This window comes from Eretmochelys imbricata, chromosome 24, assembly GCF_965152235.1.
Source record: "Eretmochelys imbricata isolate rEreImb1 chromosome 24, rEreImb1.hap1, whole genome shotgun sequence".
NCBI lineage: Eukaryota > Metazoa > Chordata > Testudines > Cheloniidae > Eretmochelys > Eretmochelys imbricata.
In genome coordinates this window covers 7,977,348-7,998,860 of record NC_135595.1, presented here as the reverse complement: position 1 = coordinate 7,998,860, position 21,513 = coordinate 7,977,348, and the positions used below count along the sequence as shown (strand labels likewise).

Genomic DNA, 21,513 nt, shown 5'->3' with positions numbered 1-21,513 from the left:
CATGTGACTACAGGACAGATACAAAACTTATTTTGTTCTTACAGGACATGCTGTCGATGCTGGGAGACCAAGGATCCAACTACAACAATGAAGAATTCCCAGACTTAAATATGTTCCCTACCTTTTCAGAATAAAAACAAAACAAAACTGAAACCCCCTCACAAATTTTATATAAATATCTATGTGTAAAGGAAAAAGCACCTACATCTCTTTTCTCAGACTCCTGAACTTTCTAAACACTTCCTACTTTCTGGAGGTGGAAACTTCCAACCAAGAATCCAGAATGGACAGCTTGTCCCGAAGGAGGAGGCAGGGTCTTTGCAGTGCTGCCAGCCCTGCGTGGAAGATGCGTGGGATTGTTCATCAGACGGCTTCAGGACTCATGAAGCATTGGAGAGTGCAGGAGAGAAACTCCCACAGACTGCGGGATGCATGCAAGAGGCTTACTCTGTGCACTGGGTTGGGAGGAGAGGCTCCTGGCTCCTTCAGCAAGCACCTCCCAAAGCTCACGAGGTGCTTTTTAAAAATTTCAGTCTTCTATCCCGTGACTTTTTAAAGACTTGTTGTAACTGTGCTGAAATGTTGGAACCTTTTCTCAAATGTTACCCTAGGATCGAGTTATAAAGGGTTAACACATGCTGGGGATTACAAATCCTTCTTGGTTTACCCAGCCTTTCTCATTGGGACTGCAGGTCACCTCAGCAATGAAGCTTTTGTCTCATCTCTGGAGAGGAAAGAGTAAGGTTATTACTGGCTCCCCGGCTTGTGATCGGGTTGTGTTTGGTGAGAAGCTTCCATGTTCACGGGAGCTTAGCTTTGGAAGAACATGTTTGTTTGAAATCCCATCTCTCTTCCATAAACAGTGCAATTAATATGGGTATTTTAGTTAGCATGACCTATAAACTTGGATTTTTCATTCACATAAAGATGGGAAAATAATGAGCCATAAAGTGTTAAATAATCATATGTAGCTTTTCTTTCTAGATGCACCGGTCCACAACTGATGGCTTCAGTGCTGCCATAAACCAGTGTTAAACGGGTTTTCAGTGAGTGTCTCTCTTAAGAATAACATGGCACTTTTAGTGCAACTTTTACCATTTTTATCTCCTTTTCCACAACCTCCATTTCTGAGTTGTAGGCCCAGCTCCTGTTGGAAACAGACTCTTCTGCCTGTCTAGCTTCTGGGTAAGGGATCTGGTAAATAGCCAAGAGTTGGGCTCTTCACTCAGCTATCAGAGTGGCAATCTCCAGTCTGATGTTCACTGATCCCTTAAAGAACTTCTTACTGCCAGGTGCTGATCTATTGCCAAAATACAAAATGGAGGAAAGCGAGACAGGTATTTAACTTAAAGATTCAAGCCTTGTGTTTGAATTTTCTGGCACCTTCCCTGGAAAATTTGTGGCAAACTTCACACTCTCTACTGGCCCTGTTTTTGAAAAAGTGATGGTGAATCCAGTACCCATGTCAAGAGTTTGCTGCTTGGATTCAGTAGGTGGGTCGGTCTGTCATTGGGTTCAACACTTGGAAACCAACTCTCCAACGCTGTGGTAGAAAAACAGAATCTTTCCTGAAAAGGGAAATCTGTTTTTCTTCAGGATTAAATCTGTTGGAAGCTGGTCTTGTTGCTTTAAAGCATGTATGCTGCGCCATGTTAAATGAGATTAGGGATGCTGACCTCCTGGGGTGACCATCCTTCAGCCAGTAAGGTCAGAGCTGGACAAATAATGGAATTTCCGCTGGTTAGCAATTTTGCAAAAGTAAAGAAGAAATTTGGCTGGGTTAAATTTACGATTTCATTTTGATTGTGAGCATTTTCAAGCTGCTGGGTTTTTTAAAAAAAATCAAAGGAAATTTTGAAACAAAGTTCTTTCAAACAAATATTTCAACATTTTACATAAAATCAAGTAAGACTCTGAGTTTTGTTATAAACAAAACAGAACTGAACATAAATTCAAAGTGTTTCATTGGTGCAGGATCTGCGTTTTTCCACAGTTTTGTGCAAAAAATTTTGCCTAGCTCTAATGGCAAGATTGTCAAAAGGAAGGGTGTGGTCTTTGTCTGGACTAGTAGATCTTGAAGCAGGTAGGGGTGTAGCAGTGTTGAGGAGGACCCTTTGCCAGCTCACATATACCCTTCAAAGAGCAGATTTCCCAGATTTGTAGGACATGTGACCTCTGTCTGTGGAAGTATTGGGGCAAAACACATTTGTGTGAATAACTGTTGTAAAGTGCGATGAGACGTTTCAATATTTTCTGAACCCTGCCAGAGATGATACTGACACTAGGATTAGAAGAACCAAACCTATACTGTATTCTCATGCTTTTGTTGTTAAAACGAATGTTTGGACACTAGTGACCTTGGTCAAATCTTCAGAGTTTTTGAAGTCCTGTCTCAAAAGTGATTCAAACGATCGCTTTTAAAAATGGGACTTGAGCTCCTAAATCACTTATGAGCTTTTGAAAATTTTACCCATATACTTCATCTGCTCTCTGCTGGGTGGATTATCAGGGTGTTGAGCTGAGCTAACAGCAGTAACTGCATTTGGCTCTTCTCTTCAGCTCTGGCCGTTCACCGTGTTCCAAATAATGTTATCACTAGCTCTTTGGCTGTTGAGCCATGGGGTTTTCTCAGGCTTAGAGCAAATCTGTTTTGTAAAGTTGTAATGTGTTAATGCTCCCAGGTATTTGTACTCAGTATGGCAGTGTCTGCTTGTGAGTTAACTTGTATTAACAGGATGGCAGAAGCATGCGTGTGAGAATGACTAGAACTCTGTGACGTCTCCCGAATGGTAGCGCTGTATTCACTTTACCAGTCTCAAAAGGAGAAGGCAGCTTTGGCCTTGAAAACAGAACGAACCTGTTACAAACGCTCTGAAACTATGTGGCCATAAGGGAAACCCCTGTTTCTACAGAAACCATGTACTGTATGCACACTATTGTAACGTGACATTGAAGAGAAACGCAACCTTTTTCATTCTACTGCTCAAATCTTTCCAGGGGCTTGCGGGGCTGAGGGGGAGACCACGTAATAAGGTCAGTTGCTTGGCTTTGTTTTTGCAGTCAGTTCTCTCTCGTGGTGCTCTGATTTCCCATCTCTGTGGCAGAGAACAGGGCACGTGCATGGTCAGATGAGCTCCTGCTAGCTGGGTAATGACCTTCTCCACCATCACATTCGTAACTCGTAGGTGCTCATATTTGTTTCTTTCTTAGCTGGGCTGCTACCAGCAAGGGGGAGAACTTGGCTCTTAAACAGAGATGATGGTCCTTGCCAAGGGAAACTTGCCACCGTGATGGCTTGAGCTCCACCAGCCCTGACCTGGGGTGGACCATTTCCCCCAAGAGGTAGTGTTGCCCCCCCCCGTTGCTCAGTTGTAGGATGTGCATTGTCTACAGGGGAAAAAGGGCACACTTCACTGACTCAGTGCTGTTGTGTGGGACAAGAGTCCCAGAACCTACCCCTGGCTCTGAGCTCACCGCACCTTAATGCAGTGGGATTCAGGCACCCCGCTCGCCACCCACTGGACCGGAGATTCCTAAACTTTTCTTACTGGCTACCCTCTTCCAGATCTACCAGCTGCCTGTAAACCCCTACCCTTCTCAACACTGATAATTTGTGCTTAACACTACCTGCCTTGAGCCATCTGTCTATATTTCACTGTTATGTACAGATATAATGCAAAGTATACAACCGAAACCCCCCCCCCCCAATTCTGAGTTCAGTTAAATTGGACAATTGCTGAGCAACTGAACCCGCACTGTACCGTGATTGGAGGTGAGGGCTCTGTACGTCAGCGTGTCTGTTCTCACTGGTACGTCTTGAAGTTAAATTAACTACCGTATTTTATATAACAAATTCTCAGAGTTTTAAAGCTTCATCTGAGTAGCCTGGTATGAAAATACAATAAATAAAATCCACCGTTACACAATTTCTCCCACGTACCCCCAGAGATGTCTTACGTACTCCCAGAGGTACGTGTAACACACTTGGGGAACCCCTGCTCCTGACAAACTTTGGTGGTGGGCTTAATTAGGTGTTCCAATACTCAGGTCCATATAAATAGTTTATAGTCTGTAAACCCCAGATTTAAAGGACCCAGTAGGGAGGATTCAGGTGCTCTGGTCGGGCGGCCAGCCATAACTGGTGGGAAGCCCTCCTCCTCTTAGTGCTCAGACTTCATGGGGTTTGATCCTGCATTCCTTGGAATTAAATCAGTGCAGGGATGAGGCTTTTAAGAGCCTGATCCTGTGAAATCTTACATCCCATGGGAGTGGCCGGTTGTGCTCACCCTCCTGTGGAATGACACCGCGACCCTACACCTGTAGTACACCCCACGTGCCTGCAGATTACACCACGACCTAACTGAAGTGTCACCTGCTAGCTCAGCTTAGAAACCAAAAAACAGCTCTGGTTTTGCCATGCAGGTGAAAAGGGCTTGCATGAAATTATCGTTGGTTCTTTTCCTTCCCTGCTACTCTGGATGCAAAGGAGGCAGAAAGTCTTATGAAAACAAAAAATCCGGTAGCCGAACTGAGAAAGGTTGACGTTCATTCAAGTCCCGTTTTTGATAATCAAATATGTTTGAATGTGAGTATTTTACTGAACAGTTTGGTTGGGGAGGGGCGGGGGACGGGAGACGCTAAACGTTCGTTCTTTTTTAAATGTTCTGTACTGAAGGCTTTGTGTTGTGACAGAGGTTGCAAATAATTATATGTAGCAGAGATTTTACAAGAAGATATTTTTTTTTTTCCTTTTTAAAAGTGCCGTCTGTCTCTTTTCTGCTGGATGTCTTTTTACAGGCGTTCCACTGGCCTGACTAAACCCATTAGGCGTGCAAGACCTCCCTTGGGTGTGCTAATGGCCTTGGGTCTAATTGTGCCCTGCAGTCTGACGAGCCTCCAACCCGACTTTTTCTTTTTTTCTTCCCAGTCCTTCTCCCTAGCTCTTGTGTGGGGAGATTAGCAGCGTGGTTCTCTTGAGTGGCCTAACGGGGAGAGATTTTGAAAGGCTCAAATGGGGCAGTTTCATGCCCAGCTCCCGTTGAAAGGGAGCGGGAGTTGGTGCCAGATTCCTCTAAATTGGAATTGTTGGAGAGACCTAAGGGAAAAATTTTTGAAAGTGCCTCAGGCTCCTGAGTGCCTAAGTCAATTTAGAAAAGAGGGACTTCAGGCTCCTAAGTCATTTAGATGCTCTTGAAAAATTCACCCTAAATCCCTACCCCTGTGTTCTTGCTCAGGAGATTCAACTCCCCCATGTGTTAAAGCCCTCCAGATCCCAGTGGTGACTAGCTGTCTGCTATCCTGCATTGGTTTGGGGAGCAAAATAGCCCTCCCCCCCCAAACTGTGGCTGTTTAAACAAGTGCTGCTTTTGCATGTGCCAGTCTGTATTTCTAGCCATCTCATTGAGCACCTTGGGGGTGTGCCCTGTTCCGGAGATATTCAGAAATGATCTGACCAATGTGCTGGGTCTGAGGAGATAAGTAATAATGCTGTGTTTCCCGCTGCCCAGAATCTTGATATTCCATAATCTCTGGCTTCAATCAACAGTTGAACATCTCCGTTCTTTTTCAAATGTGCATCCCCCTCGTCTTCTCCCTGCTGTCATAGCTTGAATCAAAGCCAGGCTTTTTATCAGTGACCAGCAAGTTCATTCCAATCTCCGATCCTTCCTAGCCAGCACCGTCTCTTCCTGCTGGGGCGGATTAAGAAGCAGAGCGGGTCCACTACTCAAGCATCGGCAGGGCTGTTGCAGGTAACCTATCATTGGCACCGATACTAACACAGAGCTGAACTCCCGCCATCTTGACCCACCCCACCAGCATCTCCTGACCTCCCTAGTAATGCTGTGGAAGCTAAGAACAACTTCATGGGTGGAGGAGGAAGTTTTCTGCATAACAGACGGTGTAACGTTGCTCTGTTTGGGCAACTTGGCCTCGTCCAGTACAATCAAGAAAGATAATTTGGGGTGTTGGAGGGATTCCTTAAAAAAAAAAAAAAAAAATGGAAGTTTCCTTTAGGCTGTTCTAGCAGCATAGTAAGGAAGAAGGGATCATGCCCAAGGTCTGAGTCCTGCCTTCCCAGCCAGCCAAAGAGTGGTGGTGGGGGGGGAAGGTGGTTCTAGGTGTTGAAGCCTTGAGCACATGTGGCCCGCCTAGACCTGGGAAGAGGAGTTGAGCGTGGGAAGGAACAGGGAAATTGCTGCTCGGGAGTCGAACCCTCCTCCCAGCAGACCCAACAATCCTGCGCCCCATTCCTTGTGCGGGTGGCCGGAGGAAGTTGTGTCCTCTGCAAAGTGCAGGAAAGAAGGAGGAGAAGGGCCCAGGTGGAGGGAGAGACCTGCCTGGGAAATGATGGCCTGCTGGCTCGGTAATGTGACTAAGGTGCACAGCTCTTGATCGGGCAGCAGGCAGGCATGTTGTTTTCAGAGGCTTACGCTGCATTAACGTGTTTTACGGAACTTTTCAGCAGCTGCTCCAGCTTTTCGCTGTTCCTAGCAACCGAAATTGTACTGGCTGGACAGCTCGGGGGTTTGCTGCTGAGCATGAAATGGGAGCCTTGCACCTCCAGGCAAGCTGGATCCAACACCTGTTTAGCCTCCGCCTGTGGCTCCTGGCACATGCTCTGGTGGCCAGCTGTCCATCACAAATGGTGCCTCTTCTCCACATCTTACTCAGAGAAGGCATGGAGATTGAGCTCCTTATGACCTGTGGAGGGTGCAGGAGGCCCTTCCAGCACATGCTTTGGGAGAGGGACACTTGCAAAGCCACCTTGTATACAATTTCCGGAACCCATCTAGTCCTGAAACTCGCTGCACTGCTCTGAGCATCTTCCTGAAACGCCCCTTCAGCAGCAATCTGCTCTGAGGAGGAGCCTCCTGTGGGCGCCGAATTGGGGTAAGTACAGGGCAGCCTGAGGAACACAAGAACAGCACTGAGTCGTCGACCGTGCAGATGTGGAACACAAAGGGCTTTCCTGGGAGCTGAGCGCACACGATGTGCTGTCCATAGTATCATAGAGTGAGAAGGGACCACAAGGGTCATCTAGGCTAACCCCCTGCCAAGATGCAGGGTTTGTTGTGTCTAAAGGATCCAAGACAGATGGCTCCAGCCTCCTTTTGAAAACCTCCAGTGAAGGAGCTTCCACCACCTCCCTAGGGGTCTGTTCTTATTGTTAGGAAGTTTTTCCTGAGATTTAATCTAAATCTGCTGTAGTTCATACCCATTGCCTCTTGTCCTGCCCTCCGTGGCAAAAGAGAAACTTTTCTCCATCCTTTTTTATAGCAGCCTTTCAATTATCTGAAGACTATTGTATCCCCCCCCTTAATCTCTTTTTTCCAAACTAAACATACCCAGTTCCTTCATCCTTTGCTCAGTTGACGCTTGCATTCCATCCCTTGGATCATCTTTGTCGCTTGCCTCTGGATCCTTTCCAGTTTCTCTACATCCTTTCTATACATCGGTAACCAAAAGTGGACACAGTCCTCCAGCTGAGGCCTCGCCAGCACAGAGTAGAGCGGCATGGTCACCTCCCGTGACTTGCGTGTGATGCCTCTGTTAAAGCAACCTACAACTGCTTTTGTTGCTTTTGCAACAGCATCGGATTGACGACTCACGTCGCGGATGTGCTCCACCACAACTCCCAGGTCCTTCTCAGCAGTGCCGCTGCCAAGCCAGTTATCCCCCCAGTCTGTATTTGTGCATTTGGTTTTTCTTCCCTAAGAGAAAAGCACCTTATCTTTGTCTTTGTCGAATTTCATTTTGTCATGTCTAACTGCCCAGTTCTCCAATTTATCAAGATCCCTTTGCATTTTAGCTCTATCCAAAATATTGGCAGCCTCTCCTAGCTTTGTGTCATCTGCAAATTTGATCGGTCTGCTCTCTACTCCTTCATCCAAGTCGTTGTTAAACACCAGACCCAGAACAGGTCCCTGTGGAACCCCACTTGAGACCTTATTCCATTAACTCTTTAACTATCTTGTGCCGGGGCAAGATTTCCTCCCAGCGCTTGGCTTGGCAACTTGAAATTCACACCAGCTGATCGACTGCTCATGTTCTTGTAGCTCCTTCTCAAGGGGTTTGAGGTCTGCATTTCTGGGTGCCCAACCTGAGACACCCGCCTACCTCAAGTTCCTGTTGGCTTCAGTCAGAGGAGCCGGTGCCAAGCGCCCTCTGAAAATCCCAGCCCAGGGGTCTCAAATGGGACATCCAAAAATCAGAGACCCCTTTTGAAAATATCCCAAAGGTGCAGGGTGAGGATAGTTCCTCCCCATCCCAACTTGGCCTAAATAAACATGTTATAAATATTTGACCCTAACATGTAGGAAGGCAGGACTAGTGGATAGACCAGCAGACTGGGGTGCAGGAGTGGTTGGGTTCAGCCCCTGGGCTTGGCCACAGCCTCCTGGTGGGACCTGGGGCAGATCACTTAATCTGTTCTGTACCTTCATTCCCTAGCTGTAAAAGGGGTTAGTATTCCTCTGCCTTCCAGGGCTAGTTGCAAGGGTAAAAATCTATGAATGTTTGATGCTCAGGAACTGCGCTCCCAAGGGCTGTAGAATTATCTGAGCCCCACTGAGCTAGGCCCTGTACAGACATGGAGTAAGAGATGGTTCTTACCCCAGGGTCTACAATGGACCAAGACAAAGGAAGGGTCAGTCTCCCCCTTGCACAGGTGGGGAACTGAAGCCCAGAGACACACTCAAGGTCGCATTGTGAATCCGTAGTGGAGCTGGGAATAGAACACCACTGCAGAGCATTAATCACAAGCCCGACCTTCCCCTACCACCCAGCACAGTCCACAGTTCCTTATCTCTGGGAAAGTGCTCGGGGATTTATGTCTGCAAAGTGCTGTTTCTGGCCAATGCTTGTGACTGTGTTTATAAAAGAGAGGGGAGGTGGGGGGGCCAGCTTATCCTTCCTTTCTTGCTCTCACAAGCAGCAGGCCTAATAGATGCAGCAAAGCAGATGCATCTGGCCATGCCATTAATCCCGTCCGGTGCGGCTGTGGGCGGAGTGCCCTGAAGAAAGATGCCTTTCCTAAGAGGAGAGAGGGGTTGCCAAGCTGGAAAGCATGTGTCTGGCAAGCTAATGATTCCCCAGCCCCTTTCATCTCCTGTTCTTAGTGGTGTTTGAAGTGGCTTGAAAGCCAGAGTCTGAAATAAAAGGGGAACAGGAATGCTCTAAGCCTGGGCTCATTCTTTCCCTTTGAAGTCTCCTCCTCCTCCTCCTCTGATGCGAGGTGGCAGCTTCATTCTGCTGCAGCCTAGAGAAGACCCCACCATCCTGTCTCTCCTGCATCCTGTAGCTTCCTTCCCCTTTAACTGCCCTGCTCTGCTATCTCCAAGGTTTAAATCCCGCTCAATTCTTGAGCGGTGGTGTGGTCCAGTGGGTGTGGTGCTAGGCTGGCACTCAGGAAACCTGGCTTCTAATCCTCTGAGCTGGCTGGCCTTGGGAAAGTCACTTCCCCTCTGTGCCTCAATTCCCCTCCCAGATTGTAAACTGGGGGGCAGGGAGAGTTTCTCACTGTTTTGTCCAGGGCCTACAGCAACGGGGCACTGATACCCTACTGTAATACCAAATGATCACTGTCCTCTTTCATCTGGGTCAGCTGTTGTGTATCCACCAACCAATCAAAACAATTCCCAGGCCCTGATGTCACTGACAGATGTTACCAATTGTAGGTGGCACCTCTCCCAGCCACCAGCGCAGCCGACATCTGGCTCATGATCTTCGCAAGCGTTTTAAAAGGGCCTGTTGCCTGAGGATCCATCTGCTGCCATGGTTGGAAGAAATGGATCAAGTGGTTGCAGCAGCTTGCTGAGTTAAGTAACAAGCTATTACAATTGACTCTTTAAGGAGCTGCAGGAGCCAACCCCCTGGGGGGATACAAAGTGACCAACTTTTCCATGGACGGTGGGAGATGGCGGCAGTTCGGGCGTATTGAAAAAGGTGAAGTGTGCAATTCTTTATGCAGAATGGTGAGCTCTTTCCTGCTGCAGCTCATGAATGGCGTGGTAAAGGCGCACGCCTCTCATGCTCTTTGCAGATGGGGAACTGAGTCACGCGGGCCAAGACTTGGCTATAGTCACCCAGTGAGGCAGCAGCTACCTATGATGTAATGCAGGCCTCGTGCAGCTCAGCCTTCCATTCAACCATATTTCCTCCCCAGCTTGGGAATAGACTCCAGGAGTCCTGACTTGATGCCTGTAGCCACGAGGCCACACTTCCTTTTCAGTGGTGCAGGAGTTGAATAAACAGACCTCAAAGGGCTAAAACTCCCCCTCTTGCCACCCAGCTTCAGAAACCAAATCGACCAAGTCTCAGCTCTTTCCAGTTGTGGCCACTAATCAAAGCAAGGTCCTCCATTCTGCCCCGCTCTCTAGTGGGTGACGCTCCCAGTACCCTGGCTCATTCACCGCATGGCCATTGTTCTGCAGCAGTGTCAGGTGAGCAGACGGGCAGCTGTCCAAGTGATCTCATACGAAACCACCCGCTGCAGCTGCAGGGTTTAAGCTGATTTCTAGCTAGCAGAGACCTAATGCCGGGAGCAGATTATCCCCCGGCTGTCCATGGTGGGGGTTCTCTAACACCTTCCTCTGCAGCATCGAGTGCTGGCCACCTCCAGAGTCATGGCACTGGGCTACATGAGCCTCGGGTCTGATCCAGTCTGGCAATTTCTCCTCCAGCGTACGCTTTGCTCCCGGCTAAAGACAGCATGCTTCAAACCCAGCTGCTGGGCTCTGCCCGCCGCGCGTGCCGGAATGCACTCCAGCTCATGCTCTTAGCTGGGTTGCCCCCTGCACGGGTTAGAGTTGGCCTCTCAGCTTCCAGCACTGCCCCTGTGTGGGAGAGGAGTGGCAGCTGCAGAGGGAGCTGAGAGCCCTCTCCTGTGTAGCCCAGCCCAGCCCCCTCCCCTGTGGAATGGAAGCCCAGGCTGATGTGGGGGATTGGAGCTAGTCACAGATGCGGCAGAAATAATTTTACCATCAGCATTAACCGCTGGGCAGCCTGTCAGTAACCGGCGTGAGCTCACGTCCGAAGCCGCTGGTTCCTGGAGCATTATTTCACAACCCCCCCCCCTCCAGTGCAGCAATCAGGGCCTGATGGCCCCCAGGCCCTGCTGTGCTGGGGATTGGGGGGTCAGCACCTGAGCAAACAGAATAGTGCAGGCGGCTGGAGCTGGGGACCGGGGGGATATTCTTTATCGACAGGCAGCACCAGCTACGTCCAGGCGCTGCCCCGACGCAGTCCCTGTCCCAAATAGCTCCCAGGCTGAATAGAGACAGAGTTGGGAAAAGGAAGGATTGTTCTCCCCATATTATGGAGGGGAAACCCAAGGCTCAGAGATGAAGTGACATGACCAGGGTCACCCAGGACTGAATCCAGAGTTCTAGGCCAGAGCTCTCACTGCAAGCCCTTTCCTCCTGGGCATGATGCCAGCTCCCGCCACTTGCTCTCTTGGGGTAGAGCTGCTGGCAGGAATCCTGTGTGGTCGGCTGACATCCATGCTCCAGGACTGGGCATCATTGTGGGGGGGTTGCCAGCAGTGTCTTTCTGCTGCCCTGTTGTCAGTATTCCCGTAAATCAGGATTTCTTCCCTGCTGGCTGCTCCCTCCCCTCCTGCTGCTTAATTGTTTGCAGAATCCTTAGAGCTGGGTCTGGATGTGATTAAACTGGGAACTTTGTGATCATGAGTTATTTCTGTTTACGTCCTTTCTAAAATATCACATCCTCCCCCTGATGTGGCAAGAACTCTACAGGCAGGATTTTGGGGGGTGGGGAAGAAAGGGGGGGGTGCAGGCAGAGACACTCATCCTCCGCTTCAGAGAGTCTAAGTCTAAAATCCGTTCCCCTTGCAGGGGTGCGTTCGTCAGTCACAACCCTGACAGTAAAATACAGGAGTCCTGACTCCCAGTCCCCTGCTCTGGCCACTAGACCTCAGTCCCCACTCCCAGAGCTGGGAATGGAACCCAGGAGTTCTGGCTTCTGGTGTTTCCCTGCTCTAATCACTGAGCCACATTCCTATGAAAAGCATTAGGGGGAAATTTACCTTCCTTGGTATGAAATACTCCCCTGTTTTCAGCATGACGATACCAGAAAAATGGGATTTTACCTGCCTGTCAAAATGTGAAACCACGTGGCGTAGCGGATAGAGCACGACTGGCACTCAGGAGACCTGGGTTCTATTCCTGGCTCTGTCCCTGACCTCCTGGGTGACCTTGGGCAAGTCATGTCACTGCACTGTGCCTGTTTCCCCATCTGTAAAATGGGGGATAACGATACTTTAGAAAGCACTTTGAGATCTAGGGATGACAAGTGCTGTATAAGAGTTAGGGAATGTTCCCACCCCCAATCATTCAGGAGTTAAGGCCCCCACATATCATGAAATTGGCTTAAAAATCACAAGATTTTTAAAATAAAATTTGAGTTCTTTAAGTTGCCCTTTTGCCTTTATGGGTCACACTTGCAAGCTTTTCACTGCAACTACAAGGGCTGGAAACCTGCTTTAAAAATAACACCCCCTGCCCCAAGATTCCCATAAAACACCAGGACTCCAGGAGCTGGGGCTTTAAGAAAAATGCCAGCTATTGCGAGGCTTGTGATAAAATTATGTGGCTTGGCAATGCTAATGATCTTGGATTCAGGAGCATGTAGGATGACCTCAGGGGCTGACCTGGTTGGAGAATTCTTAATTCTTTGATGTATTTCCTCTTGGCCCCATATCTGTGCTTCTCTCTGCCTAGCTTGTTCCCAATAGGATGCTGCCTGCACCCTTTGCTTTGTTCATCATGGGGCTTGTCCCTTACCGCGTTGGAGGCTCTGCTTCGGACGAGAGATGCCCAGAGGTTTTAGCACCTCCTGGGTCACCGTCAGGAATGAATGCTACAAAGTAGAGACGACCTGCGATTCTGCCTGGCTCGGAAGTGACCTCTAGTGACCCCTGGTACATACTGCAGCTTGTTCTTTGTCATTTTCAGCGTCTGTGCCTTTATTGCACTGGTATTAATTATTTGTAATCCTGGAGAACTTTGGAGCCTCAGTCACAGACCAGAACCCCCCAGTGCAAGGCGCTGAACAAACAGCCTAAAAAGCCGGTCCCTGCCCCAAAGAGCTTGCGACAGAACAAGAGATGACGGACGGATCAGACGGACAAAACCGCCGAGACAATATTGCTCAACATGAGGGGCCGCGTAACCCTTGTCAAGACGTTTTGGTCTGGGGCATGGCCAAGGAGTGTTTTGAAGAGGCATTGGAAAGAGGACCATGAGGCCATTTTGTTGATGTTTAGAGAAGGGGGAGCCAGCTGTGGGATGTGAGGCGCTGGGTGATGTGGTCAGAGCTATGGGCTAGGAAAACCATCTTTGCGGCACCATTCGGACGAGATCTGAGCGGGGCCAGGCTGCCGTTGTCCAGGCCAGAGAGACAGATGTTGCCGCAGTCGAGGAGCGAGATGCCAGCCTGGACAAGAGTTTTAGCTGCGTGGGTGACTAGGAAAGGCTGTAGCTTGGAGCAGTTACATGGAGAGAAGCAGCAAGGTTTAAAGGCAGCCAGGATCTGAGGACTCAGAGAGAGGTCTGAGTCAAAAATGCCCCTCAGGTTGTTGGCCTGCGTGACCAGCAGAATGCTGGGGTTGTCCACCGTGAATAAGACAGGAGATAGTGGGCAGGGCTGGGGAAGGGATTAAGAGCTCCGTTTTAGCCATGTTGAGCTGGAGCTTGGGCTAGACATCCCGGGGGAGACGTCAGAGGGACGGACCATGCTTTTTTGGGGGCAGAGAGCTAGATCTGAGCATGCCCAACAGAGAAGAGAAGGAGCCCAAGGGCAGAGACCCATATAACCCCTGCAGAAAGCTGGGGTAGGGGAGGATCCTCCACAGGACACGAGAAAGGAGCGATTAGAGAAATAGGAGGTAAGCCAGGAGAGAACAGTGTCACTGAAGCTGAGGGAAGGGAGATTTCCAGAAGACGAGCGCACAGACAATGGTGTGACAGGCCCGGGTGCAGAAGTGGTGGTTTTTTGCACATTCCGCATCGCACGCTAGAATGCTATGGCCTGCAATCCTGGCTGGCTCGGAAGTGACCTCTGAGGGGAGAGCGCGAGATGGGACGGGGTTCCTGGGGCAAACGCAGGGGTTAGAGGAGGTGAGCAGAGGAGAAACTTCTGTAGCTGTGACTGGAGAAGGAGGCAAGAGTTGGGGGTGGTGGGGGGGAGGGAAGGGCACCTGGTGTGGTGGTGTCAGACTGGTGCAGAGGGGGAAGTGGAAGCAGGCCAGGGGAGGAGCGGGCGCGGAGGGAAGGGTTTGAGGAATGAGTCAAAGCTGGCTGATGGTGGTGTTGTGGGGTTCAGTTCAGTGGGAGAAGTAGGAAGTGGTTATTTAGGAAGGAGGAGAGCAGGGGGATGGGCAGTGGCAGGAATCTGCCTGCAGCTTGGAGCAGCTCCCCTGCTAAGCAGCTCCCCTTGCTCATCAGGGTTGTTTTGATCCCTTCAGCCCCAAGCCCCTGGCCGGGGCTGTGCAGAGCTCTGCCTCCCTGATGTGCCGTTCCCATCCGCTGTCTCCCCACATGCATTGATTGAATGTGTCATGCTCCCTCCTAGCCCCAGGGCCCAGCCAGCTCCCCTCTGATTCCTGTTCCTGCTGCAGACTGAAGGGGTCCTGGGCTTGCCATGAGCCAGGTGTAGGGGTCAAGTGGGGGGGAGGGGCGCAGAGCTCCCAGGATCGGGCCTGCTGTCAGAGGTGGGGGGGGGAGGCACCCAGACTGCGGAGAGCAGGAGGCAGAGCCAAGGGGAGAGAATCAGCCAGCCTCTCACTGGCCCATCCAAAGTGGCTGGTAGGGAAGTGGCTCGTGTGGTGAACGAGAGGAACCCCCTTGGGGTGGGGGAGCCGGGGAAGCAGCAGCCGAAAGCCAGACCCTGAAGAGGCGGGAATGAAGCAGAGCCTCGTGACTGCTGGCCTCGTGCTGAGCCAGCTCAAACGCCTGGCACCAGGAATGCAGCTCTTCAGCTGAGTCCCTTACACTGTGGTGAGCCTCCGTCAGGGCATGTTACAGAGGGAGGAAGGGCAAGAGCTTCCGGAACAACCCCAGCTCCTTGTGTGGCTTCAGGTTCCTTCCATGCCTCTGTGCCTCAGTTTCCCCACCTCTAAGGTGGGCATCACAGCAAGCAGCCTCTGGTGCAGATGCTGAGGCCTGGCTGGGAAACCCCAGGGATCTGGGTCCAGTCGCAAGAGGCTCTAGCTGGGGTCTATAGGAGTAAAGACCCCAACTTCTAGGAGTTTAGTGTCCAGCTCCCTTAGGCAGGGATTTCCCCGGCAGCCAAAGATCCTGCAAGCTGACACCGTGCTCCAGTTTGCTGGCAAAGGCCAGATGGTGCTGAGAGTGTCAGGGCCAAGGTGCTGCCACCCTAAGGGGTTGATAAAATGGGCAGTGCAGCAGCACCCTCCATTCTGCTTTTGGCTTCTGTGGGCCATTTTTGGTCTGGCCCGGAGCTGGATAAACAGCTCCTGCTCCTACAGGAGTCAGGCCCCCGTGACTCGGTCACAAGCTGCTAGCTCACCCGCGACGGCTCTCTGGGGAGTCGTGCGTGTCAGGGCCGCGGCCCTTGGCAGAGATGACTCTCTGCATTTGCAGTGACCCCTTTACTCGGGCTGATTCATGCTGCTTCCATGCAGCTCTTTCCTAGCCTCTGCACGAGCGCCAGGAATGTTCCTCCTGGCAGCTAGACGCAAACAGCCCCATCCAGCGACGATGGGAGGGGAGAGCCGGTCACGGGACGGGAGAGCTGGTCACGGGATCTGCCATCACATGAGTCTGCTCTCCTCGGGAATAGCTGTGACCTACCAACTGGAATCAGAGAAAGTGATCCTCCCCACCCCTCCCACACAGGCTTAATAACACACACACACACCCCCCCTAAAGATCCCAGCTGAGATCAGTGCCGGGAGCTTCCCAGACACAGCAAGAGACAGGCCCTGCCTCAAGGAGCTTCCCATGAAAAAATGGCTGTTGCCATACCAACTGTCTGATAGGGCAACACCTGGTTTTTCATGTTCTCTGTGTATATTTTCCACTCCATGCATCTGATGAAGTTGGTTCTAGCCCACGGAAGCTGATGCCCAAATAAATTTGTTAGTCTCTAAGGTGCCCCAAGGACTCCTTGTTCTTTGTTTTGCTGATACAGACTAACATGGGGCTACCGCTCTGAAACCTCTTCCCGTTTTAGACACACTCATAGTCTCCAAGGCCAGAGGAGCCCATTGGATCACCTACTCCGATCTCCTGTATAACCCCGGCTGGAGAATTCTCACCCGTTTCCCTTGTAATGCGCCGGCTAATTTGTGTGTGACGAAACCATCACTCTGATGGGGAGCTGAGGGCCAGAGAGAGGACGTGACTTGCCTTTTTTTCTCTTTCATTTTAACTTCTTTCCACGCAGGCCCCGTATCAAAGTGAGCCAGGGCTGAACGTGGCTCTCTCCTGCAGTGATGAATGTCACCGTGCCGCTGGCCAGACAGGTTTGCTAGAGAGGGATGAGACGTGATCCCAGAGCCACTTAGTCTGGGGAACAAGACTGAGGCCTGTCCTGGGTTTGTATCCTTGAGGGGATGGCACATTCAGCTGTCCCTAGTTAAATGGGCAGAGGGATGTTAACGGATCTTCATACTTTGTTCTTTACCCTCCCTGGGCCATAAGAGACACTGTCTCTTTACACTTTCTAAAATGTCCATATTGGGACTCGAGGGTCTCTGTGTCCAGAGCTGGGAATTGAACCCAGGTGTCTGGAGGCCCACCACAGGGCTGCCCTAGAGGTGAAAGGTGCAGGCAAGGCCATGCCCTGCCGAGCCCCGACGTCAGGACTCGGGTTTCACTCTGCGAGCCAGGCTGTTGGTTTCATTTCCCTTTATTTGTTTTGATTTCAATGCTACTTTCAAAATTCACCGTTCCTTTTCAGTGGTAGCAGCAGGACTTCTTGTCTTGCGCGTTATTGGAAACATGAGCCTTTCACCCTGTGTGGAACTGTTTTATAGTAAAAGGTGGACTGCCCTTGTAGTGGAAAAGCTTTCGCCCCAAGCACGTACACGAGAGAAGTGCCGAAGAGAAGACAGGTGCTCAGAAATTTGGGTACCCTGTTTAGTACTCAGAGGAAGGCTCCCCACCCAGCAAGCCAGAATCTTGAGCCAAAATTCTCTGACTATTAACTTGATCCTGAATAAGTACTGAGTAATGTAACTGTGTAACTTTGCCTTATGAAAGGTTTGTGTGGTTTTTTTTAAACGACCTGTACAAAGCTCTGGGTGCCCTGGCCTACAATCCCCGGAACAAGCCAGCAGCATTCAACTGTTGATTTGAGTATTATTGCTAGAGGGCTGGCCATGGTGGCGTTTATGTGAAACACAAAAATCCAGGACAAGCGCCTTGAGACAAGACGGCGTTGCTTTGTTGGCTGGGCTGGGCACAGAAGCTCAGGAGTTCTCGTTCGGACACCGATTGGTATTGTGGTCAATGGAGATTTGGCTAATGACTGAGATGGGCCCCTTCTCCATGCCTCAGATTCTCCCTCTCTAAGATGGGGAGGATGGGGCTTGCTTTAAAGGGCTGCCGTGTGGCTGGATTACCTAATCCAATGCATTGCAGCTCCCTCTGGCAACGTCAACGCTCCCAGCCTCCAATACACAGCTGGGGGGCTGTAGGCTGCTGCCAGGAGGGGGAACCGCTTCTGGGGTGAGGAGCCATGAGGGAGGGGATTGGACAGGACCTCTGTCCATGAACAGCCTCCCCAAAGAGGCACTAAGGGGAGCGCCGGGTGCAGAGAGGAGAATAGAACTAAGGGAGCTGTGCAATATGGTTACTTGTAATATGCTGTTCAGCCACTAGATGTCTCCATCTGCAACACAGCGCTCCAGGCAAGTTGTCGGTCCCTGGCAAACCAGGGAGATAAAGTTGGAACGCAAGCTGTGTGGAAGCTTGTTGGTGTGCATGCGTGGTTGCATTCCTTTAAACAATGCCTCCGGGTGAGAGGGACTGAAGTGTCGTATGTGAGGGCCGGGAGATGAAAACGTGTGTGTGTGTATGGGGGGAATTTAAACCAAAATACCCTGCTTCCTAGCATCTTCCTGTGAAGAGTCCCAGCAGGCCCTACGTTAACGGAATGGCTAATGCAGGGCTCTTGTTGTCTTGTCTCCAAAACATGCCCCGGTCACTGCTCTGTTTTTACAGTGTAAGTCCTTTGGGGCAGGGTCCCAGATCTCCCTGTGTGTCAGTCCGACATCTAGCTTGATTGAGGCCTCTGAGCACTAGCTACACTAGGAATAAATACTGGTTTCAGAGGAGCAGCCGGGTTAGTCTGTATCCGCAAAAAGAACAGGAGGACGTGTGGCACCTTAGAGACTCACCAATTTATCTGAGCATGAGCTTTCGTGAGCTGCAGCTCACTTTGCTGTAGCTCACGAAAGCTCATGCTCAAATAAATTGGTGAGTCTCTAAGGTGCCACTAGTACTCCTTTTCTTCTTAGGAATAAATAATAATGTAACCAAATTTGTGGCCTGGTGTGTAAGAACTGGGCTCTGCTTGCAGGCAGGGAAGGGGAGAGACAGGAGACAGGCCTGGGGTAATAAGCCACTCCTCTTGCTTTCTCCTTTGACCAGTAGTGCCGAGAACAGCACCCCTTGCTGGGCTGCAGGAGGCAGCCGTTTTCAGCGCTGTTTCTCCCTACCTGTTTTTTGTCTAACAGCCAAGGCTGCTTCCTTATTGCAAGTCACCTGCTTTCCTCCATGCCTTGCCAAGGGCAGGGCTGCTTCATGAACTGCTGACACTGCAGCGCTGCGTGTGCATCAGGCCAGAAGCACCTTTACCCAGAGAGCAGGAGTCAGCCTTTCCGGTCTGCTGAGTGCCGTCCTCCAACCTGAGCTGCTGCTCCAAGCAGGGAGAGGAACCCTTTGTCTGCCGGTGAGCACGTTCCCATGCTGCAGGGGCGTTGCTCCTCCACTCCCATGTCCTGGCGGGTGTCAGTGGTTTTAATTATTTGTATTATTAAAGCACCTGATTACGACCAGGACTCTGTCGGTGCTGGACAAACACAGACCAAAGACAGTCCCTGCCCCAAAGAGCTTCCAATCGCAATAGCAGGGAATCTGCTCCCCAAGGGGTGGGTTCTTCTGTGGGTCGGGGGAGCCAATGTTGCTCTGGGAATGGAAAAATGAGGCTTGAATGCAGTTAGCTGAGTGGTGATTGTGACCCCCGCAACCGCAAAGATCGGTTGAGATGCAGTTATTGAGTGAATTCAAGAGGACGCTCCCAATTAAACACATCCTTCCTCCCTCCCCACCAAAGCAATAAAAACTGCAAATCTGCCAATTTAACATTCTAATCCATAACTCTGGCACGCAGACCATTTTGCAGTGATCAGCATCCAAATAACTTTAACTCTGCCCTGGGATTTGTGTTTGGCCTTTAGAGCCCAGTCCAACTCCTCGTCTTTCCTTGGATTTCAGTGGGATTTGGACTGGGCCCCTCCTTGGTTTAACATTCCAAGGGTATGTCTGCACTGCACTGCACTAGGAGGTATGATGGCCGCTTGGGTTGGCATCCCCACCTAGTTTTCGTCTAGCTAGCAAGGCTAAAGATAACGGTGAAGATGCAGCGGCAGCTAAGGATGGTGTATTACAACTGTGTCAAAAATTGTAGGCTGTCACTTGAGACTTCAGGGTTTTTCCAGCTGCTGTGGGCAGGTTACGGGGCTCCGTAGGGAAACGTGCAATCTGGGGGTCTAGCAGCGGTCAATCCATGCCTGCGTTTGCGTCTGGTTTTTGGGGGGTTGTGTGTGTTCTCTTTCTGAATTCTACACGAGAAAGTCACGTTATGTTGCAACCTTCCAGCGAGAGGAATTATGTATTTTTTTATCTAACTTCCCTGTGTGTACACAAAGAATACACACCTGGGTACGTACTCGCATTGCTGGTCCACACCAGGCTCCATGCCGGCCGGATCTTTGCTGCTACCGTTAGCCACGCTAGCTGTATTAAAGCTAGCCCTGCTGGGCCTACCTGAGCTGCAGTCCCCCACCGGTTTGCAGGGCCGACCTACACTCAGCTCTCCAGATGGAGGGTATGCATTTATTGTTTCCTACGTTCCATCAGATCTGATGGCTGGGTATGACCCACCTAGTCTCTGTCTTTACTGGGCCCTGGTTTTGTGGCTTGTTGAGTCTGTGTCCGTACAGCAGCGTGGTATCTTGTCTAATTAAGGGTGACATGGAATTATTTTGCTCTCTGGAAAAAGGCAGCTGGTCCCTCCTGCTTATTCACAGATCAGTAGACGGTAAGGCCAGAAGGGGCTGTTAGATCATCTCGTCTGAACTCCTGTAGAGCACAGGCTGGAGAACTTCACCCAGTTGCTGCTGGATAAAGCCCAGTAGCCTCTGTCCGGCTAACACCTCCCTTCCAGAGAGGCAGCCAGACTGTGTGAGAAGATAAGGTGTGGGGAAGCAGTTCAATCACCCTCGCTGGTAAAAGTTGATGCCTGATTCGTACTCTGAATTTGTGTGGCTTCAACCGCCGGCCACTGGGCGTTGCTCTGCCTTCTACACTAGAAGTTGTCATAACACTCAGGACAGAGCTGGCTTCTCATCCAGCCAGGGCCCCCTCCCAGCCCTGGGTGCCCCCCCATCCAGCATTCTGGGAGTGGAGCCCCCCTGACACCTTGCTGTCATCCCCGCTGCCCCCAGGTTAAACCCCTGTATTGTAGAGCAGCCTAATAGAACTAGGCAGGATGGTACAGTTCTCCATCGCTTATGCAGTCGTTTACAGCAGCGCAAAACCGAGGTCAAATGTTGCCTACTTAATATGGCAGCGTTTTTTGCCCTGGTCGAAATGATTCCACAAGCTATAGAGCAATGAAAGACCAAGAAGATAGGCCAGAGGCAGTGCGACCTAGTGGGAAGGGCACTGGGCTGCAACTCCAAAGACCCGGCTCTGCCACTGACCTGCTGGGCGACCTTGGGCGAGTCGTGTCTTGGCTCTGTGCCTCCATTTCCCCATTTGTACAATGGGGATAATGATACCGACCTTGACTGTGAAGCCCTTTGTGACCGACAGATGAAAAGCGCGAGATCAGATTATCTGGGCAGATGACATTGGAGTCACCTTGAGCGGCTCGTGTCTGTATGGAACGCTATACTTTTGTATGAATAAGAGGGAGGTTTTCTGACCAGTTTGAAGGGGAGGCCACAGGACGCATGGATAAGAGTCATTCAGACTGGGATGATGCGCAAAGCAGCTGATGAGCTGGTTGCCAGGTTCCTGTTTAAATTTAATCCAGTCCTTGGGGAAGCTTTGAAATTCCCAGGCACTGACTTTCTAGCTAATGCATTTACTTAGACGGGAAGCTCTTTGGGGGACAGACTGTCTATTTGTTGTATGTGCAGTGCCTAGCGCCCTGGGGGCCCGCTCCCTGACTGGGGCTCCCAAGTGTTACTGTAGTGCACCTAATAAATAAGAGGTGGAGAGCAAGAGTGAACACGTT

General features: G+C 50.6%; 1 protein-coding gene across 2 annotated transcripts in view; it reads left to right on the top strand.

The window, feature by feature from the left end:
* ARNT (aryl hydrocarbon receptor nuclear translocator) overlaps positions 1-329 on the top strand; it is a 38,555-nt gene extending 38,226 nt beyond the window's left edge. For both annotated transcript variants that reach the window (XM_077840825.1, XM_077840824.1), the window contains one exon: positions 45-329. In XM_077840825.1, coding sequence (XP_077696951.1) covers positions 45-134 — 90 coding nt within the window. In that variant the 3' untranslated portion in view covers positions 135-329. The remainder of the gene's footprint in view (positions 1-44) is intronic.
* The last annotated feature ends 21,184 nt before the right edge of the window (positions 330-21,513 follow it).